General features: G+C 35.6%; 1 protein-coding gene across 3 annotated transcripts in view; it reads left to right on the forward strand.

The window, feature by feature from the left end:
• Positions 1–19,912, forward strand: part of EXOC5 (exocyst complex component 5) — a 49,737-nt gene extending 29,825 nt beyond the window's left edge. For all 3 annotated transcript variants that reach the window (XM_084767898.1, XM_084767899.1, XM_084767900.1), the window contains 7 exons: positions 292–439; positions 10,124–10,232; positions 13,757–13,877; positions 15,655–15,741; positions 16,974–17,082; positions 17,226–17,441; positions 18,038–19,912. In XM_084767898.1, coding sequence (XP_084624024.1) covers positions 292–439; positions 10,124–10,232; positions 13,757–13,877; positions 15,655–15,741; positions 16,974–17,082; positions 17,226–17,441; positions 18,038–18,226 — 979 coding nt within the window. In that variant the 3' untranslated portion in view covers positions 18,227–19,912. The remainder of the gene's footprint in view (positions 1–291; positions 440–10,123; positions 10,233–13,756; positions 13,878–15,654; positions 15,742–16,973; positions 17,083–17,225; positions 17,442–18,037) is intronic.
• Positions 19,913–21,048: the final 1,136 nt, after the last annotated feature.

A 21,048-nucleotide genomic window follows, 5' to 3' on the forward strand; every position in this document is an offset into this window, starting at 1 on the left:
TAAGACACCTGACATCCTCAGCTGACTTGTTTGTGAGCAAACAGGCACATGTACCTAGACACACTTGTGCACATACACACCAAAGATGAGAATTCTGAATTTATCCTTTATATGATGAAAGTCGTTAAAAACTAGTGCTTGTAATTAGAATTTCATTCTTTTAGTTATTGGTGCATTTGGGGTTTTGGGGTTTTTTTTCTTTTTGTTGATATGCACTACATTTGAGAGTATTTGCAGTTACAATCTAAATATAGTAAACTTCTTTTTTCATTTGTCTTTATGGCATACTAGTATTCAAGATTTGAAAGAAAGGATTAGACAACGTACCAACTTACCACTGGGGCCAAGTATTGATACGCATGGGGAAACTTTCCTGTCTCAAGAAGTGGTAGTTAATCTTTTACAGGAAACAAAACAAGCCTTTGAAAGATGTCATAGGGTAAGAATAATAATTACTTTTTAAAGAAACAGTTGTATATTTCAAGTTTTGTCTCATTTATAGAAAGATAAATGTACTTTCTAATTATGACCAAGTTTTTAATATTAACTTTTAATTGGCATAGTTTATACAAATTGTATGTACTTATAGATACCGTATGAAGTTCTGATAAAAGTGTACATTGAGTAATATTCAAATCAGGATGACCATATGTATCCTCAAACATTCATCATTTCTTTGTGTTAAAAACATCCAATTCTAGCATTTAAAAGTATGTTAATTTGTTATCATTTCTACTGGTGCAGAAAGACACCAAAATTATTTCTCTTTCCTAATTTAACAGTACTATTCACCAGCCTTTCCTCATTGCTCTCTACCTCCTCCTGCTCTCTCAGCTGCTGTGGACCATATAGTACTCGCCTGTGAAATTCAGCATAGGAGCAAGATCATACAGCATTCATTGTTCTGAGCAGCTTAGCTCACTTAGCATGTCTTCTGGTTCCATCCCCATTGTGCAGACAACATGATTTTCATGTCTTGTTATGGCTGAAAAGTATTCCTTTGTTTTTGTATATACCATATTTTCTTTATCATTTAATGGATACTTAAATTGATTCTGGTTTTGGCTGTTGTGAATATTGTTGCAATAAACAATGGAATGCAGGTTCCTCTTCAACAAGCAAATTTCTTTCTTTCTTTTTTTTTTTTTTTTTTTGTATACCCAGTAGGGGGGACTACTGGGTTTAATGCTTTTTAACTTTTTGAGGGACCTTTATACCATTTTTCATAATGGCTATTTACATTCCCACCAACAGTGTAGAAGAATTCTTTTCTCCATATCCTCACCAGCATATGTCACTTATTGTGTTTTTGCCTTCCTAACTAAAGTAAGATGATACCTTGCTGTGGTTTTATTTGGTATTTTTGGTAATTAATGATAACGATCATGTTTTCATTGTGTTGAGTTCCTTACATGTTCTCCGTATGAACCTATAATTATTAGATTGTATAATTGCAGATATTTTCTCCTTATTCTGTAAGTTGTTTTTCATACTTGGCTGTTTCCTTTGCTGTGTAGAAGCTTGATTATTGAATGTAATCTTGTCTGCTTTTACTTTTGTTTCCTTTGCTTTTGGATTTTCATTCAAGAAGCTTTTATCCTTTCATTCCACTGTCATAAAATATTTTCAGTTTTGTAGTTCCATAATTTTAGGGATTACGTTTAAGGCTTTAATCTACTTTGAGTTAATTTGTATCTGTGATTATAGGTAGGTAGTGGGTAGCAACATTCTGTTGCACATTGAGTGAACAGATGATCTTTTTGTAATTTGTGCTAACATTGTTGTCAGATCAAAAAGAAACTTCCTGTGATGATGCTAGGGCAACACTAGTCTATGTATATGAATGTAACTGTTTAGAAAATAGTTTGTAACATGTCTGTTTAGCCAGACAGAGCAGTAGGTTCACTGCTAGGGTCTATGACCTTCCTGGCCATGGGGCTTTGACCAAGTTCACAGTACCAGGCATGAGCTCACTCATGTGGAACAACCTTCAGATTCCATTAGAACCTAGTTGGCTGTTTCTATACCAGTCACACCACTGTTAATACCTGCTTGTTACTTACTCACTCTTGATCTGTTTAGGTCTTCTGTTTCTTCATGATAATCTGTATGTCCTGGAATTTACCCAATTCTTCTAATTATCAAATTTGCTGCTGTATTTTTATTCATAGTAATCTGTAGTCCTTTGTCTTTTTATAGCACTCATTATAATGTATACTTTTTCATTTCTTGATTTACTTATGTAGAAATGTTTATTTTTCTTTGTTTTGAAATGGTCTCACTCTGTAGCCCTGGTTGGCCTAGAACTCACTATGTCACTACATTTAGCATAATCATTGATTGGTAAGGTCTTACCATTGCCTTTTTTCCATTCCCTCTTAGAGTTTTTCTTAGTGGTTAAGTGATTTTATCTACTAGTGTATATTGATGCTTTATTATTTTGGTGTGTCTATTAATAGGTCTATGTTTTTTAGTTATGATGTTACTTAAACATTTTTTTAAATTATAATAAGCTATTTTAAACTGATAGCAACTTAACTATTGCTTGTAAAAATAGGGGCAAAAAAAAAAAGGAATAATTTTAAAAAACCTTTCGATTACATTCCTTTCTTTCCACATTTTGAATTTCTTAATGTCCCACTTCACTTGTAGTGTACTTATTACTGCTTTTGTTTTTTAGATTTTATAAAAATGTTATGTTTTGTGTACTATGCTTATAGTATTGAGGCTTCCTGAATTCATTGTGTTGTCCATTTTTATCAAAGAAATCTATACCTTCAAGGTGTTTACATCTTAACATCCCATCGTTCCAGTTTGGAGAACTCCCTTTAAGCTTTTTTTTAGTTTGTTTGTTTTCTTTTGTTTGTAAGGTAAATGTGGTAGTGATAAATATTCTCTTACATTTGTGTGGAAATGGTTTGTCTGGAAATGTCTTAACTCTCCTCATTTGTCAAAGCTAGCTTTGCTAGGTACAGTATTCCTGGGTGCCAGGCTTTTAGTTGTTGGGTTGTTGGTTGTTGTTTTGTTTTTCAGTGCCTTCAACATGTGAGTATGTCATCTCAGTCTCTTTTGGCCATTAAAGTTTCTGCAGCTCTCCAGTTGAGTGACTGAATGGTGTTAAAAGGGGGGGGGGGGGGAAGGACTCAAATACATAATACCGGGAGGGAACAAAAGAAGCCACATTTCACCTTTAAAGACAGGTGTATACTATTGATCCCTTTCATGCTATTTGTTCCTTTTGTTTCCTTGTTGCTTTCAGAAGCTTCTTTTATTTAAGCCTTGAAACTTGGTTATACTGAGTTTTTGTAGTTATGAATTCTACTTTTTGTGCATTCCCATCCTTGTTGCACCCTAGCAGCCCAAATAGTAGTTCTCTTAGAGCTTTCCTGTGGTTTCTGTGCTCTTCAGACCGTGGTTACTACCTCTGTTTAGCACTAGATGGCACCCTAAATGTAGAGTTTTTGGGTTTTTTGTTTGTTTGTTTGTTTGGTTGGTTTTTTTCCCCCCAACTCTGAGGTTCCCTAGCTGTGGTTATTTCACTACTAGAGTGCCTCAAGCCCAAGTCTGTCACAAATCCATAGTCGTCCTATAAAGCTGACATTGGCCTGACACCAGGAACAACATAGATAGCAGGAGCTGTGTAGAAAGGTAGGTCATGCTGTTTCTGCATCTGTTTACTGAGCCAGAGTAGAACCAAAAACCTTTTCTACAGTCTGTGTTCAGCACTGCAGAGTTCCTGCCTGGCACCCCACAGCCGTGTACCTCCAAAGAATTAACCTGCATTCATCACTGTCTTCTTTCTCCAAATTAAATTATATGTCTTTGCTGTCACAGAAATCATAGCACTTGGTCTTACTCAGAGCTCATAGCCTATTAAAATGAGTACAGCACAGGGATAGGACAAAGGCCCACTGTTGTGGTCTGCCCCAGTGCTATGGGGTTTGTAGCTTGAGATCTCTGTGGGTCTGGAGGTTCATATATCTGGCCCATTCAGACTGTAGTTTCCACCTGTGCTAGGGCATATACAAACACTCCATCTGTGGGCACTGGACTCAGAGAGAGCCTGTTAAGTTCTATCTCGGCTACCTCTTACCATGGTAGGCCTGTCATTCGGTTCCAAGGACAGCGTGTGTGCTTAGGTTCCTGTCCTCCTTTTAGCAGATGAAGTCTTTGTACACATTATGTATGTTGTTCCGCTCCGGAGTGATGTGCCAAAAACAATCCATTGGTTGCCATGACTGATCCTGAGCTGACCTGTATCTGAGACTGTAGCTGAAGGATTTAGCAGATGTTCATTGTCCTAGAGGTTTACTCAAGGACCAAGCTGCAGCTGGTAGTAGTGTGGGCCTGAGTACAAGCCTGTTGTGTTGTAGGTTTCTGCTTAGCCAGTCCAGAGGCTCCATCTATAGACACTTACTTTGGGCAGTAGCAGTGAGGCTTTGCCCACCGCTGACTAATCTAAACACTTCAAATAACTCAATAATCACCATAAAGACCCAGGGAGATGTTACAGTTTTATGGTGGAGAACCATAGCTCTTAAATACTGGAATTAAGAGCCAAAGAAAACTTAGTATTTGTATGCATATATATTGTTTATGCATTTTGAATGTCAATTAATATACAAAGAATATACATATATATCTTAAAATATAAATTACCTATAATAGAATATCTTTCAAGTTGGCATAAATTAAGAATTACAATGTTGTCATGTGTTGATAACAAAGTGAGGTAAAGGGAATTTTCATTTACTACCAATGACTTTGAAAATTATTACAGTGAGGGGTGGGACTGCAGCTCTGTGTTTGCCTAGCATTTGAGGCTCTAGGCTCAATACTCAGTAATGAGGGGGGGGGGTGGGGGAGGAGAGAGAGAGAGAGGAGAGAAGGGAAAATTGCTATAGTTACATGAAGAATAATTTGTCCTTTTTTAAAAAAATTCTTATTTGTGTGTGGCACTCTGATGTCATTACAGCATTCTTTATTATGGAAAAAAACAACTAGAAGTACGCACAGTGAAAAAGAAGTTAAAAATGATGGCATTGCTCATACACTAGAAAACTATACCAATTTAAATGCCATCTAAAAGACTCAAATGGTATATACTCACTTATAACTGCATACTAGCCCAAGGGACATGTCCCATGAAAGCCTTCACTTACCAGGAAACTGGGACAGAGGGGAGGACATCCTATTGGGACTCTAGATGAGAGAAGCATGGGAGAATAGCAAAGTAGAAGGACCCAGAGGGTCCTAGAAACCTACAAGTAGAACATTATGGTAGGCAGATTTGGGCTCAGGGGTCCTGCTCAAACTAAGGCACCAGCCAAGGACAATACAGATGGTAAACTTTAAACCCCTACCCAGATCTAGCCAATGGACAGAACACTCTCTACAGTAGAGTGGAGAGTGGGATATGACTTTCTCACCTACTCTGGTGCCTCACATTTGACCATGTCCCCTGGAGCGGGAGACCTGGTGGCACTCAGAGGAAAGATAGCAGGTTACCAAGAAGAGACTTGATACCCTATGAGCATACACAGGGGGAGGAAATCCCCCTCAGGAACAGTCATAGGGGAGGGGAATAAGGGGAAAATGGGAGGGAGGGAAGAATGGGAGGATACAAGGGATGGGATAACCACTGAGATGTAACAAGAATAAGTTAATAAAAAATTAAAAAAAATAAATGTCATCTAAAATTACACAAATCAGCCTGAATTAACCTCAGAAATACTTGGCAATGATGTGAAAGAGTCACAGGATGTTTCTTTTTAAGAAACAGCTAGAGTGTGCAGTGCTAGCGTAAGCTTTTAGCTTCACATTTTCCTGATGTTTTGATGGCATGGCACAGGGGTCTTACTATGTGTTTGTCATCTGGTCATCTTTAGTGAAGTGTTTTATTCATACCTTTGTGCAGTTTTCCTTTTAGGCTGTGGCTGGCTTGTCTCCTTAATTTTAGCTTTCTCTATTTACTATTTCAGTATAAAAGTTCTTAACTTTGGTAAGTTGAATTTTAACAGTTTTCTGTTGAGGATTTTGGTTTTTGTTTTTTGCATTGCAGATAAAGCTTTATTGAGCTAAGAATTACAGGAATTGCAAATTAGATTTTTAGTAGTAGTTTTATAATTTGTAGTTTTGCTTATTAAGCTTATGTAAGCTCTGATTTTATTTAGGAATCTCATATATGTTTTGAAGTTTATAATTTTTACAATTAGGTTTCCATTTGTTTTGCTGTCATTTACTAAAGACTTCTTTCTCCAACAAAATACTTTCAACTTTGATCAAAAATCAGTTGACTATTTACGCTTTATTTCTAGTCTCTGTCCTGTCCTGTTTATTTTCATGCTAATATCATGTGGTTTTAACTGTTATAACTTAGTAGGCCTTGAGTCAGGTAATTTAAGTCCTCTGACATTTCCATATGGGCCGTTTCATATTTAATGTAAGTCTCACAGCTTATCGGTTTCTAGGAGAGAAGTCTGGTTTTGGTTGGAATGATAATGAATATAATTTTATTTGGAAATAATTGACATACTTTTATTATAATATAAAAGTATTTTCAATTTGCCAGGCCTATTGTCCCCTATAATCTCCCAAGGGAAACTGAGGCAAGATTGTATGAGTTCAAGGCCAATCAACTACATTGTGAGTTCAAGGTAGTGTGGGCTACAAAGTGAGGACCTGTCTCAACAAATGCAAAAATTTTAAAGTATTTTTAAGCTTATGTTTCATATGGAAAAAAGTTTTATTTAACTTGGCATGTAGAATCTAGTTGGCCTTTACATCATACGACCTAAGTGTGATACTCTAATAATCTTTCTATAGAATTTATTAGATCTTCTGTAGAGACTACCATGTCATTTCACCATAAAGACAGTTTTTCCCCTTTCCAATGTAGATGCTGTGTGTATGTGTGTGTAGTGTGTGTGTGTGTGTGTGTGTGCCTGTCTGTCTGTCTCTTTGTGTGTGTGTGTGTGTCTGTCTTGTTGCTCTGGCTAGACTTCTGGAGCAGAGTGGAATAGAAAGAACAGTGAAGAGAACAAACACTCTTCACCTGACCTTTAGAGTACAGCATTTAGTCCTTGATTACTAAGTATGATATTGTCTATAGGTTTTTTTTAATGGATACTGTTTATTTTAGTTTGAGGAAAGTCTTTTATACTTGTTTATTAAAGCGTACTATTAAGTTTAGGCGTTACTTGATCCTAGTACTTGTGAAGTGGATGTGGAGATCTTGAGTTCAAGGTCATCTGTGGCCACGTCAGTTTGACTAAAGCCAGCCTGGGCCACGGGAAACACGATATCACACAAATAAATAAAGCAGTGAAACAAAACAAAAGATTTGGTGTTAGATTTTGTACACGTTTTCTTTTTATTCTTTTTGAGGATCATGTTAACAGCTATTTTAGATGTTAGCCTTGCATTCTTTTAATAAGCCCCAGTTCGTCATCACTTGCCATTTTCTTATTGTCCTATTTATACATTGCTGGGTAGGTTTGCTAAATTAAAAACAACAACAACAAACCAACTTTAAAAAAAAATCCTGATATTGTGTGTGGGCACACATTTTGGATGTCAGAGGAAAACTTAGGAAATGGATTCTGTCTTCAACATAGGTCCCAGGAATTGAATTCAAATGATCAGACTTGGCAGCAAGCTCACTCAACTCTGTGAGCAGTCTTGCTGGCCCATGTGTGCTAGATTTTGTTAAGAATTTGTATCAGTGTTAATGAAGGATGCTGTCCTTAGAATGTCTTTGTCATATTTTAATAGTGAAAGTAATGCTGTACCCATAGGATGATACGCAAAGTCCTTCTGCCTTCCCTTTTAATTGTTTGTGGGTTTAGGTAATGGGCTTTCTGTCTTCAATGTTTGCTATAACTCACCAGGGAAATTACTTGAGGTTTCTTTGTAAGAATTTTAAAGTAAAAATTCAGCTTATTTATAAAATACAGAAATATTCAGGCAATTTAATTGTAAGTGAGCTTTGGCAGTTTGTATCTTTGTTTATTTGCTTGCTCGCTTGCTTTTGAGGTAGGGTCTCACTGTGTAGACCACTTTGATTTCAGCTCACAGAGATCCATTGACCTACCTCTGCCTTCTAAGTGCTGGGATTAAAGATGTGTGCCACTATGTCCACCTAGTTTATATCTTTTAAAAACTTCTTTTATATTTCACAGAAATTGTATTTATTGAAATGGAGTTGTGACACTTTCTTACTGTCTTACCAGTTTTTGTGGAAACTGTAGTAATAGTTATCTGTCTTATTCCCAATATCAGTAATTTGTTTCACGTTTTTTCTAGGCATATCTTGGTAAAAGAGTATTATTTTTACTGATTTTCCCCCAAGAACCACTTTTTGTTTTTATTAATTCCCCCCAACTTGGATTTCTCTGGTTTCTGTTCTTTATTGTTTTCTTCCTTCAACTTGCTTAGGCGTTACTTACCCCTCTCCTGGTTGCTTTTGTCTTGGTTTGGTTTTTAGGTAAAGGCTGAATTGGCTGACCTTTTCCAGTGTGTGTATGTAGCTACATTTCTCTCTCAAGTACTGCATTAGTTGAAAACTAAATTTTTAAATATGTTTTATTTTAATTCATTTTAAATTTCTCTTTGATTTTTTTTTTCTGGCCCTAATATGATTGAGAAATTGTGTTATTTGGTTGCCAAGCGTTTGGAGACATACTAGATGCCTTTCTGTTAATGATTTTAGATCTTACTCCATTGTAGTCAGTGGACAAAGTTTGCATCATAGTGTCAACCCTTTTGTACTACAAGATACAGCCCATAATGATGGTTTTCTATATACATGAGAGAAAATATAGCTTCACATTGTTGGCTAAGATAGTCTGTGAATGTCAGGTCTTATTTGTTGTTGTGTTCTACTTTTTAATCATTTTTCTGTTTATCTCTTCTATATTTTATGTATGGACTTGGGGATATAGGCAGGAAAAAGGTTAGAACTTAGGCTTGGTTTTTATGACTTATGAATGTAGGGGTACCTGTTGAGCATCAGAAACAAAAGAAAAGAAGTAGCGAGATTGATAAGAATTAAAAGTTGGAGTAGAGGTTAAGAAGTCATATACCAAATGATCACTGAGTTTTTAAGGTGCTATATGGGATTCTTTATAAACTCAGCTTAAACATCAGGCTTATATTATTACATTAGCATTTAGTATCCTTAATTTAAAAATTCAGAATCTTTCTTGCTCCAAAACATAAAAATTTTGATCACTAATATGGTGCACATTGGAAAGTTCTATTTGAGTATTAAGTTGTCCTTAGGATATTTGTATAAGGTATTCGTAAAACATAAATGAATGTTATGATTAAACTCGAGTCTCCCAAGGTATCTCATTATATATTTGCAAATATTTCAAAATCTCAAACAGTTCTAGGCCCAAGTTTTTTGGATAAGGGATTCACATCTGCAGTATTATCCTGAAAGTCATATGGATGGATATTGTAAGTTTTGACAAAGGCAGAAAACAATTTATAAATAATATAGAAAGCATTTGAAAGAAGTTGGGAATAATTTCCTTTTAAAGAATTCATTTTTCTCAATGTAACTAGTAACAGTTCTTTAAATAGTCTAGCCATAGGAACAACAAAGTGAAAATTGTGAGCTTACTATAAATCAAGTTCTGTTACAAATACTGCAATTTTCCTATTTTATTTCAACCATAATACTATGGGGAAATACTGACCTAACAGTGATGAGTTAAAATTTGATCCTATTATATTTTACTATGTATATTAATTGATTTCCTATCCTTATTCCACAAGAATCTTTTTGTTGTTCTTTTGAGTTTCATTAGAACAGCCCTGTTTAAGTTAGAGGCTCTCAAATTTCTTTGACTGGGATTCCCACAATTCAAAATGCATCTCACATAGTAGCAGATGTACACCTGCATATAATTGGATCTAGCTCACGGATTACAATCTGCTCTAGGTCAGGAGAACCACAAGCCATCCCAGAGCATCATGACTGTTGTGTGGACAGTGAGATGGGTATAGTGACATTTTTACCTGAAATAATGCTCTGTAAAAAAGACTGTTTTATTAAAAGTTGGCTATTTTGTCATGTAGACTTGAAGAGTAATACTGCTTTTGCTTATTTTTAAAGCTTTCTGATCCTTCTGATTTACCAAGGAATGCCTTTAGAATTTTTACCATTCTTGTGGAATTTTTATGTATTGAGCATATTGATTATGCTTTAGAAACGGGCCTTGCTGGTAAGTTGACTTCTGTTACACTTTTTGTTTAACTCCTTTAGTTCTGCCTGGTTGATCAAAATTCATAATGCTGTTTTATCTATAACTTCTATGTGATGAATTCAGCTCAATACAATGTATTTGAGCTTCTGTGATAATAGGATGTGCAAGATGCTGGAAACTAAACATAGGCATAATTCTCTCATATTTACGTCTAGTTTACATCCAGTAGAGAAAGACTATAGACTAAATACCTAAGCACAATATATTGGCAAAGGGGTCTATGCTATAAAATATCAAGGGGCATAAATGGAGGTAAGAATAATTCTGCTTAGGTATTGAGTAATGCAGTTTAGAGAGAAAATATTCAAAAATAAATCTGGAAAGTTGTATTAAAGTTTTTGGCCTCATTCCTTTGGGTGTACTGTTTCGTATCTAGAGAATAATAACGACATCTTTCCTGACTTCCTGTCTCCTTAACCCAGTTGATGACCTGCCCCTGTGACCTGTTAAGTGGGTCTCTCAGATTAAACATTTCAAAAATAAAATTCTTTAACCAGGCATGGTGGTTCATGCCCGTAATCCTAGCATGCAGGAAGCCAAGGCAGAGGCCACTGAGTTTTAGGCCAGCCTGGACTATATAGTGATTTCTGAATAACCTAAAATATCAAAACAGTCTTCCTCCTACGTTAAAGGAAGTTGTTATTTACCAAACCCTGAAACTACCTTCAGCTTTCTGTTTTCATTGCTGATAGCCAATTCATTAACAAACTCTGTATCTACTTTGCTTCATCTCTCCTGATGCCACCCCGCCTTAAGCTCTGTCATCTTCTAAGTGGCTCCTGTGCCCGTTCTTGCCTTCCTAAGTGACTATGTAATAGCCAGCTTGCTTGCTGTTTTCCTATTGAAGACTCCTGAGTGATGATTATTCTTGTGGGGAATGCAAGCAAACTGCTTAGAACAACATGATTTGTGGGGCGCCTCTCTATGCCCTTCACCATGCTGCGTTGTCCCAATACCTTGCTTCCCACTGATTTTTCTGTTAGACTCTTTCTTTGCACTTGCTGTTCTCCCATTCATAAAACCGTAACCTCAGCTCTCTACATTTCTTTTCATCCTGACCTCAGCTAAGACGTCGCCTTTCCAGAGACATTGTGCTGATCACCTTAGATGCAGGAGTGCTCCTGTTGCAGCATACTTACCCATTGCCCCAGTATTGACATTTATTTTTCTTTGTTGATGTCTGTCTCCTCTCCATAGTTATTCATTTAGCACATACTTTTTACATGCCTAACTATGGGGTTCATATTCTTGTAAAACGATAAAACATGATTAGGAAGGATAGTAAAGAAAAAACTGGATAAGGAGTAGAGAATACTACCAGGGAGGCAGAGTAAAGGATTTACAGGCAGAATTTTTTTCTTTTACATTATTATTCATTTTGTGTGTTCACGCATGTAGGAGTCAGAGGACAACTTGCAGAAGTTGGTTCTCTCTGTCCACCATGTTTGTTCCAGGGATCGAACTCAGGTGGTCAGGCTTGGCAGCAAGTGCCTTTACCCACTGAGCCATCTCGCCAGCCCCCCAAAAGCTTTTTATGAAAGGGTAGTCAGAGAAGGCTTCTAAGAAGACACATGAACCAGAGAGCTCAATAAAGTGGTGAGTAAACTGAATACTTGGAGTAAGAATATTCTAAGTAGAAACAACAGCATATAAGTTATTAAGGATAGGAATCTCAATTCATTTAGTTCTCCCCCGCCCCCACCTGCCCCCAGCATTATTCTCTGGCATGTAGAAAGCATATGCAGCTCCGACAGTCTCTATTGGCTGTGTAAAACACTATCCTTGAAACCTTTAATAATGATCCAGATTTAACCATAAATCAGTCACATTGGCTTAATTCCAGTTAATAAGCAATGACGTCAGTAAGTATATTTTTAACTTAATTATAACATACTATTGACATCAAGTATTTAACTGTACTGTAGCGAGTTACTTAGTGTGGTCGCTTGTATTGGAATAATAATTTAAATCTTCAAAGTTGTGAAGAATAAGGGCCAGCAAAATGGCTCCGCAGTAGAAGGCACTTGCTGCCAAGCCTGACAGCCTGATTTCAGTGCCCAGACCCCATGGTGGGAGGAGATAACTGACTCCTGAACGTTGTCGTCTGAACACACACACACACACACACACACACACACACACACACACACACACACACACTTTAACTGTTCATTAAAAGAGATAACAAAGACTAATGTAAATTTAAATCTGGTATGAAGATTTTGTTGTTTATCTAGTATAATAGTATTCTGAACTAGGAAAATTTAGGAAACTTTCATTTGGACTGGGAATATTCCTCATGTTCGTGAGCATGTTTAGTGTAGTTATTTAGTGTTCATGGTCATTGTTCCTAATGATCACATAAAATTCTGCTGTGATAGGACATGCTGGAGTAGACTGTAGAGGTTTCTCTTGGCTGGGTTTTTTTTTTTCTTTAGTAAAGTCCCCAGTCAAAACACACACACACATGTATATTTTAAAATAATTTTCATTACACAGACCTTTATTTTAATGTACCTTTTCCTTAATGGAATTATTCTGAACAATTTATGCTGCATCTGGACTGTATGTATGTATAAATTTTTAGATATCTTAGTAGTTTTAAAACTTTTTTTTATATTTTATTGGTTAAATAATCCACTAATACTGTCTTAATTTCCATATTTTATGGTGATTAGTATTTTCTACCTGTGCTTCAGTTTTTTTATTGTATGTTTGTGTTAGCACCTTTCATTTTCCTACCAACTGATTGTGTCTTTTATACAAAACAGCATCTTTCCATTTGTAAAACTAAAAATCATCCTATAAAGATATTATCGTTAGTTGTGGATGTTTTTCGTAGTTTACTCTTAATTTTGTATAGAAACATCTAAAACTAAAAAGAGCAAGAAGCCATGAGTTCATGAGTTAGTCTTTATGAAAGAGAGGGTTCCGGTTCCATCTTTTGGTGTCAGAATGTGGTTGATTACCACACAGAGTATTAGGCGAGGTTGAGGAAACACGTTTTCTGAGGTCATGAGATTTTGAATATTTTTGAGGAAAGAGTGGAAAACATGATGATCACAGTGTGCAATAGACAGAAGTCTGTGTAAGGTGGAGGGTGAACGCTGCTAGAAGACCACAAGGAACAGGATGGCGTCTGTGAGAGGGAGGAGGACCTGCTTATACGGAAGGTGGCTCCAATGTATTCAGGGGACCTGGTCAGAGGCTGGGGAAAGAGGGATAAGGTAGAGCCCAGGCACTTTGCTAATTGATGCATTTTCCCTTTTATTTAAACAAATCATGAAGATGATTAACTTTGGGGTATAAGATGGCTTCAGATGAAATTTGTTGAACTGTTTAGCAAAATCCCTATTGAATCGTTGCTGATTTACTATGTGACAGTTACTTTTATTCATGTGGTATATATGAAGCCATTCATTTTCTTTTTCTCAGTTTTTTTTCAAGGTTGGTTCTCACTTATCTGTACCTTCCAATTTTAGGAATTCCATCATCAGATTCTAGGAATGCAAATCTCTATTTTTTGGATGTTGTACAACAGGCCAATACTATTTTTCACCTTTTTGACAAACAGTTTAATGATCACCTTATGCCACTAATAAGGTTAGTTGCATTGTTTTATTTTCATTAGTATTTGAATGAGTGTTATATTTTATATTTTAAAAATAATACATGTTCCTGAAAACATCAAACAGGACAGGAGGTTTGAAATAAGTCTTTCTTTTTGAATTCTCATTTTCTCTTCCCACTGTGCTGTTGATTTTGATATATTTGAAAAGTTTTAGCTATCATGAACCAAAAACTGAAATCTAATGTGAAAAGGGCCTTCTAGCTTAGTGCAGCTCAGCAATTTACATCCTTTGGCAAACAGAACAGGTACTAGGCATGGCGATATACACCTGTAATCTTACCTGCTAGGAACGCTGAGGCAGGAGGATCTCAAGTTTGAGTCAGTCTCGTCAGCATAATGATTTCAAAGTCCACTCGGACAACCAAGAACCTATCTCAAAAGGCTTTTTTGTTTGTTTGTTTGCTTCTTTTTTGTTTTAGTTTTTAAGACCTAAGGCTAAGATAGATATATAGAAGGGTTTTCATGGAAGAAAGGGAGTGGAGAAATGATGTAATTATGTTCTAATCTCAAAAATAAAATTAAAAACTTTTTTAAAGCTTTATTTATTTATTGTGTATACAGTGTTATGCCTGCATGTATGCCTGCATGCCAGAGTAGGACACCATGTGGTTGCTGGGAATTGAACTCAAGGCCTTTGGAAGAGCAACTAGTACTCTTAACCTCTGAGCCATTTCTCCAGCCCCCTAAAAACAGTTAAAGATGTAGCTCAGTGACAGAGCTTGTTTTGGTACCTGTAAGGTCCTGGGCTCACGCTCCTGTACCACCCATGCACACCAATAGAAATGATACACTTGTTATAAAGATGCACAGAAAACATGAATGAGCAAATTTTGATAAAGCATTAGGATTTGGCTCATATCTTAATATCCATTTATATGGACTTTTAAGACTTTTGAAAAGTAAATGGAAAAAAAATATATATATATACACACACACATATGTGTGTGTGTATGAACATGTCTCACAAGGATGTTTCTTTGGCACTGTTATCTATGGAGGAAGTGTTGAGGTAAATGGCAAAGTTTGATAGATTTTATAAACAGTGTTATGTGATGTTTAGACCAGAAACAAGCTCAGAGATCACTTGTGATTCCTGAATCAGACTTTGAAAGGAAATTTGCTGTTTTTCTGTGTAACGCAAGCAGGTATTACAGACATTAGCCACCAGCTTAGGAAGTTTTCTTATTAATTTACTTTTTAAAGAGCTGTTATGCCACGTAGCAGAGAATTCAAAGGAGTCTTAGTGTTGTTTATTTCTTAATATTTTGAGTATTTTTGACATTTTAATAGTATTGAGAAGGCAACCATGATTATTAGGTTTTGCATCTTTTTAAAAAAAGTTAAATGTAACTGGGTTTATTTACTACAGTCCACATTTTTATTAGTAGAATTTATTATATTCATAAGAGTTTTGTGATACCTGTGACTCTTCTTACTATTACATCAGATATTTAGATACAGAGGAAACTAGCTTCGAATTCAGAGCTGTATGATTAAGTGCTATCTCAGAGATCAGAATAACAAGTCTGTCTCTGCTTTTACTGGATTGATTTTTCTGGTATGAATGAATTGGATGTATTAATGCAAATAATTAATTGCAAGTAATGATTTGTTTTCTAAGTAATGATTGTGAGCAAATGAAAATAATGGGTGTTGGAATGTATTAGTAGATCTGTATACACAATGCACCGAGCAGACGCTTGGGAAGCAGGCTACTAATGGGAGCTTTTCCTCTTTATTAAACACTAGCTCCTCTCCTAAGTTATCTGAATGCCTCCAGAAGAAGAAAGAGATAATTGAGCAGATGGAGATGAAGTTGGATACTGGCATTGACAGGCAAGTTAATTGTTTTCTGTCTTTTTTCTCCTTCATTTCTAAAAATTGTAGAAGTGTATTTGCATATCATTGTGAACCGAGTTTTTAGAAAAGAAAGCTCGTTGACTTTTATTCTCTTGCTGTAAAGTTCAACACATTGTTCTCATCTTTAGGAGTATGTTATTTTTATTAAACTTTCCAGGTGTTTTTTGTTTTTCCTGAAAGTCAGTATGTTTAGATATACTTTCAAATAAAATTCCGTTAGAAGTCTCTGTTAAGCCCTACTGCTCTGCATCACACGTGTACAAGCTACAGGTTCCTTTACAAACTGAGGTGTGGGTCTGGGATATAGCCCAGGGCTAGAGTTACTGCTTAGCGTCTGGAAGCCCTGAGTTCCACCCTCAGTACTGCTGAAAGAACAAAGGTGTGCAGGGTTTATGTTTATAGTCCACTTAGGGGGCTCAGGCTTATCTATGAAATATTTAGAAAAAAGTATGTAAATGTTTTTTAAATGTCACTCTGTTAAGTGAATTTTGGAACTTTGTATAATCTTTACCCAAGATAATTACTTCTGAGGTTTCTGTTTTGAGATGATGGTGTTCATACATTGAATGAAAATTAGTACAGCTCCTAATTTTCTAGTATTTGCTATATCTCACCTTCTTATGTCTATTGTCATTTTGTTACTTGACCTCATTATTGTTATGCTTAATTATGTGGCCTATCTCTTGAATTTAACATAAAACTTATATTTTGACCAGTCTGTCTTGCTGTCTTTAAACTTTAAGTTAGTGTAGTCTTTTCTTTCTCATAAGCTGAGTGATTGCTCACTGTTGAAAAATATCACATAAGTTTGTTATTATTGCTGGCCTTATTTCTCAGCTGGAATTTTAGTACCATCTTCCTAGTTGACCTTGAGTATGGGGCTCAATGTGCCTGCTGCCATAGCCATTTTTCCCAGCCTTTTTATCCCTCATAGATAGGCTCTGTGCATGGCTTTGCCTCGAGAGCTCCTTAGTTGTGGAGTAGATGGTTAGTCCTAGGTTCCTAACATCTTCTCAGGGGAGAAAGAGGATAAAACAAGGAGCTCTTTGATAGCAAGTTACAGAGTGACTTTTTAAAAATCTGGTTTGTCAATACCAAAATAGTTTTGTGATGCTAGGAAATTAGGTAATTTAATGTAATTCAGTATAATGCAAAGGTAAAACTGAGTAAGTCAAGTGCATCATGTATATTGTCTTCTCAATCTTCAGGACATTAAATTGTATGATTGGACAGATGAAGCATATCTTGGCTGCAGAGCAAAAGAAAACAGATTTTAAGCCAGAAGATGAAAACAATGTTTTGATTCAGTATACTAATGTGAGTGGAACTAATCAGTTTGCTAATATGTTATCTTCTTTCTTAATTCTTAATACTCATTAGTGGGCCTAGTTGTAATGTAAGTTTTTTCTCTTAAGCCGATATACATATCTGTATAATAAATATTTTAAAAACTTTTACAGGCATGTGTAAAGGTCTGTGTTTATGTAAGAAAACAAGTTGAAAAGATTAAAAATTCCATGGATGGGAAGAATGTGGACACAGTTCTGATGGAACTTGGAGTGCGTTTTCATCGGCTGGTTTATGAGCATCTTCAACAATATTCCTATAGTTGTATGGGTGGCATGCTAGCAATTTGCGATGTAGCTGAATATAGAAAATGTGCCAAAGACTTCAAGGTATGTATAAACAGATATCAAGCTTGCAAGTGAGATCAGGAACAGAAACAATACCATTAAAAGCCTATTCTGACTTGTTAAGAAGTGTGTGACTTCATTGGCAACGTAAGGAAAGAGCTCTGAAATAGCCTACCTGAAGGCATGTTATTCCAGTTATATTTCAGTATGATCATTTTTCCCCTTGGGGTCTTATTTAGATAAGGTTAAAAGATGGTCCTTCTAACATCCATAATGACTAATATTTGTGTCACACATTAGGAAAATAATATTCTTTCTTCATGTGTGTTTCTCTGAGATCAGTTTCCCTAATTTTTAAGTTATTTTAAAAGATATTATACTAATGATAAGTAGTTCTAGTGTACCAAATTACAGATTATTGAGAAAATCGAATAATATTTTTTCAAAGATTATTAAGAGTTTTAACTATGGAAACTTTTGAGTTTTAGCTCTTCGGAAGCTTAAATAAAGTCTTTACATTTGGAACTTCCCCCATACTACTATAAGTAATTTGATTAGTAGGATGTGAGAAGAATTTACAAAACATGTTAGGAAACAAACTTCTGGTTCAATGCTTTTGTTTCCCTCTCTCAATTCAGATTCCGATGGTATTACATCTTTTTGACACTCTGCATGCACTTTGCAATCTCCTGGTCGTTGCTCCAGATAATTTAAAGCAAGTCTGCTCAGGAGAACAACTTGCCAATCTGGACAAGAACATACTTCATTCCTTCGTGCAGCTGCGTGCTGACTATAGATCTGCCCGCCTAGCCCGACACTTCAGCTGAGTGGAATTTACAGAGGAAATGCATTGTTTTTCCGAAGGCCTCAAATGAAAGAAAGCACAGGAGATTTCCTAGGACACAGCCAATATTTTATGGGAAAAAATGACTGGAAGAAAACAGCAGCCATACTTACCCAGGAATTTTATTTGAAATTTGGACACCATTAGCAATATTTTGCTTTTTATCTTTTGATTGAATTCCATACTTTAATTTATAAATTTCAAATTCTATAAACCTACATGTGACTGTTGTAATCCTGAAAAATGTTGGTGTCAAAAGATAAATGAAATTTCACCAGTGTTCTGGTTTTTGGTCTTTAACATATTCAATCTGGAAATTTTATCTTCTGTTTTGCATTAAAAATAGGTGAAGTGCAGTAAAACTATATTGTTATTTATCAGTTTTTCAGTGAAATTTTCAGCACTGGTGATTTTTGACGAAGCTATTAGGTTTTCCTAAAGACTTTCGTACATCTGAGGAGGATCGCAGTTGAGCATCGTTTTTGTAGGTGGTGATGCTTTTCCTGAGGTGCAGCAACAGTGCTGGTCCACGGAAAATGTTCTGAGCTAAACTAACACGATGAAGCGTTTTAAGTAGACGTTAGGAATGGATCAGGATGTATCTGCTTTCTGGGTAAAACTTAAAGTTTACTATTTTTTATTTGATAAATAGATTTTAGGCCAATTAATTAGCAAGAAATTAATGAAACTACCTTATTTTATATTTAACTTAAGGTGGAAAACTTTTAAGGACCATGTTTGTTATTTTAATACTCTAAGGGAGTATAATAGTGATGTATAGTGTAGCAGTATATACGGGAAATAGCAACATGTTTAGCAACATACAGTCAGTCCCTTGAGACTCACATTGGATCAGATGGGAATGGCTAAACATGTGTAGTCTTCTATTTTAAGAGGAATTGAGAATTTTAGATAATAAATAGTATATATTCTAAGTTTGGAGGCAAGCTTGCACCAAAAGCCTGCTTTCAGCTCTGTAGATTGTTTCATTGTCCATTTTCAAGGCATTTCTGAAGTTATTCTTCCTTGGATATCATTAATTGAATTGGCTTAATACGGCAACATAATAAATCACTCACAAAATTTTAAACATCAAACAAAAATTTAGAAAGGCTGTTGCTCTGTAAACCCTGTTAACTTACGCTGTAAGGATACATTCTAAGTTATATGTAGTCCACAGCCTTCTAGGAACCACGTAAACTATAATGTTCAGTTCAGTCATAGCTTTTTTTTCTCTTTGTAGGATTTTGGCCTAATTTGGGGAACTGTTTTTCTTCTGAGAACCTGACGGAATAGTTAACACCATTTCAAATTGTCTAGGTCCAGAGCTAACTACTGTTGACTGAGTTTTCATTTTCTGTTTAGCCCAGTGTTACAGTGGTAATCAGGGCAGTGAGCATGCCAGCATTTGTCGCCTTCATAGGACGTTGTGGCACTTGTAGAGGCTTTCCAGACAGCTGCCTTCTGACAAGGGGAGCCAGAGCAGGCTCCTGACGCTAGAAAAGCTGTGATTATACTGTGGCCACTTGAGAATGTACTGGTGTGGATTCCAACTATACCTCTGTTACTTAAAGCCAACAGTTTAAGGCAGTAGTTTTGCTGTCCATTTGAACTCTTTGTACAGTGTCAATTTGTAAAAAAAAAAAAAAAAGAAAAGAAAAAAGAAAAACATCAAATAAAACATGAGATAACATTTTAAGACTTCCAAATCAGAGAAGCATTTCAAATTATTTTGTTTGGATTAATTTTTAAAATGTAAAGCAGTTACTTGTTGCTTAGATATTTTTGTTAATTATTATTTCCATGTTTGAGTTCTGTGCAATATTTTCCATTATGTCCACTGACAGCACAAAGAAAATTCAAACCTTATTTAGAAGTGTTAACTTTCATGCTCAATAAACAAATTCCCTGCAGTTGGGGCTTTTTTATTTTTTTTCACCTCTATTTTTAAATCTTAACATCTATAATGAATTCTACAAATGTTTTTTACTTAAAAATACTCATTTTTCATAGCTTAGGTCTCTCCCTTTTTTTTAGCAGAAAGGAACATGACTGTATAATCAATATTTAGAAGTCTAGCTAGAATAGATGAGATGTTTCTCTAAAGAAATAAAAATGTTTCATTGTGTAAACCAGTATTCATTCTTTGCATTTTAAAGTATTTACATGTATGGACATCATAAAATTTAGATCAAAATAACTCAAAAAGGATTGTCAGTAGATAAAATGCTTTTATATATACATGGGAATTTTTAGTTAGCCATAATAGGGCTTAATAACTTTTTACCAAAATTTAAATAAGAATCTTTGTAATGTCCCACAGTTCTATGTGAACTACATGTAATATTTGGGTGTAAATATTTAGTTTACAGTGTGTTCCAAAATGCTGAAAATGATCTAAACTTGAGTGTCTTAATGTGAAATGCAGAACGTAGGCTAGGAAGGAAGACTAGACTTTAGGTCACTGGGATGATGGGTCATGCCACAAGTCCTTAGACACAGGTTAGGAGGGCAGGCTGGCCCCTGGATTACTGAAATGACATAGTATATAATGAGCCCTTGTCAAGAATTATTAGGCAGTAGTTGGGTAGATGGCTTTTTAGAATAGGCCATGTAACCATTCCAAGACAATAACTGGCCTCATTCAGCAGGGCCATTGTTGTGAACCACTAGGATCTTCCTTGTTTTAAGAAGTGCTGCTAACATAGGTTAAAGGAGGTTAAATTAAAATTTAACTTGAAGCCGGCAATTTGCGTTATACTTTATCTCTTCTTTCCATTTTTCTTTCTAAATATTTCACTTTCT

The sequence above is a fragment of the Acomys minous genome, assembly GCF_964271855.1.
Source record: "Acomys minous genome assembly, chromosome: 18".
Classification (NCBI taxonomy): Eukaryota; Metazoa; Chordata; class Mammalia; order Rodentia; family Muridae; genus Acomys; species Acomys minous.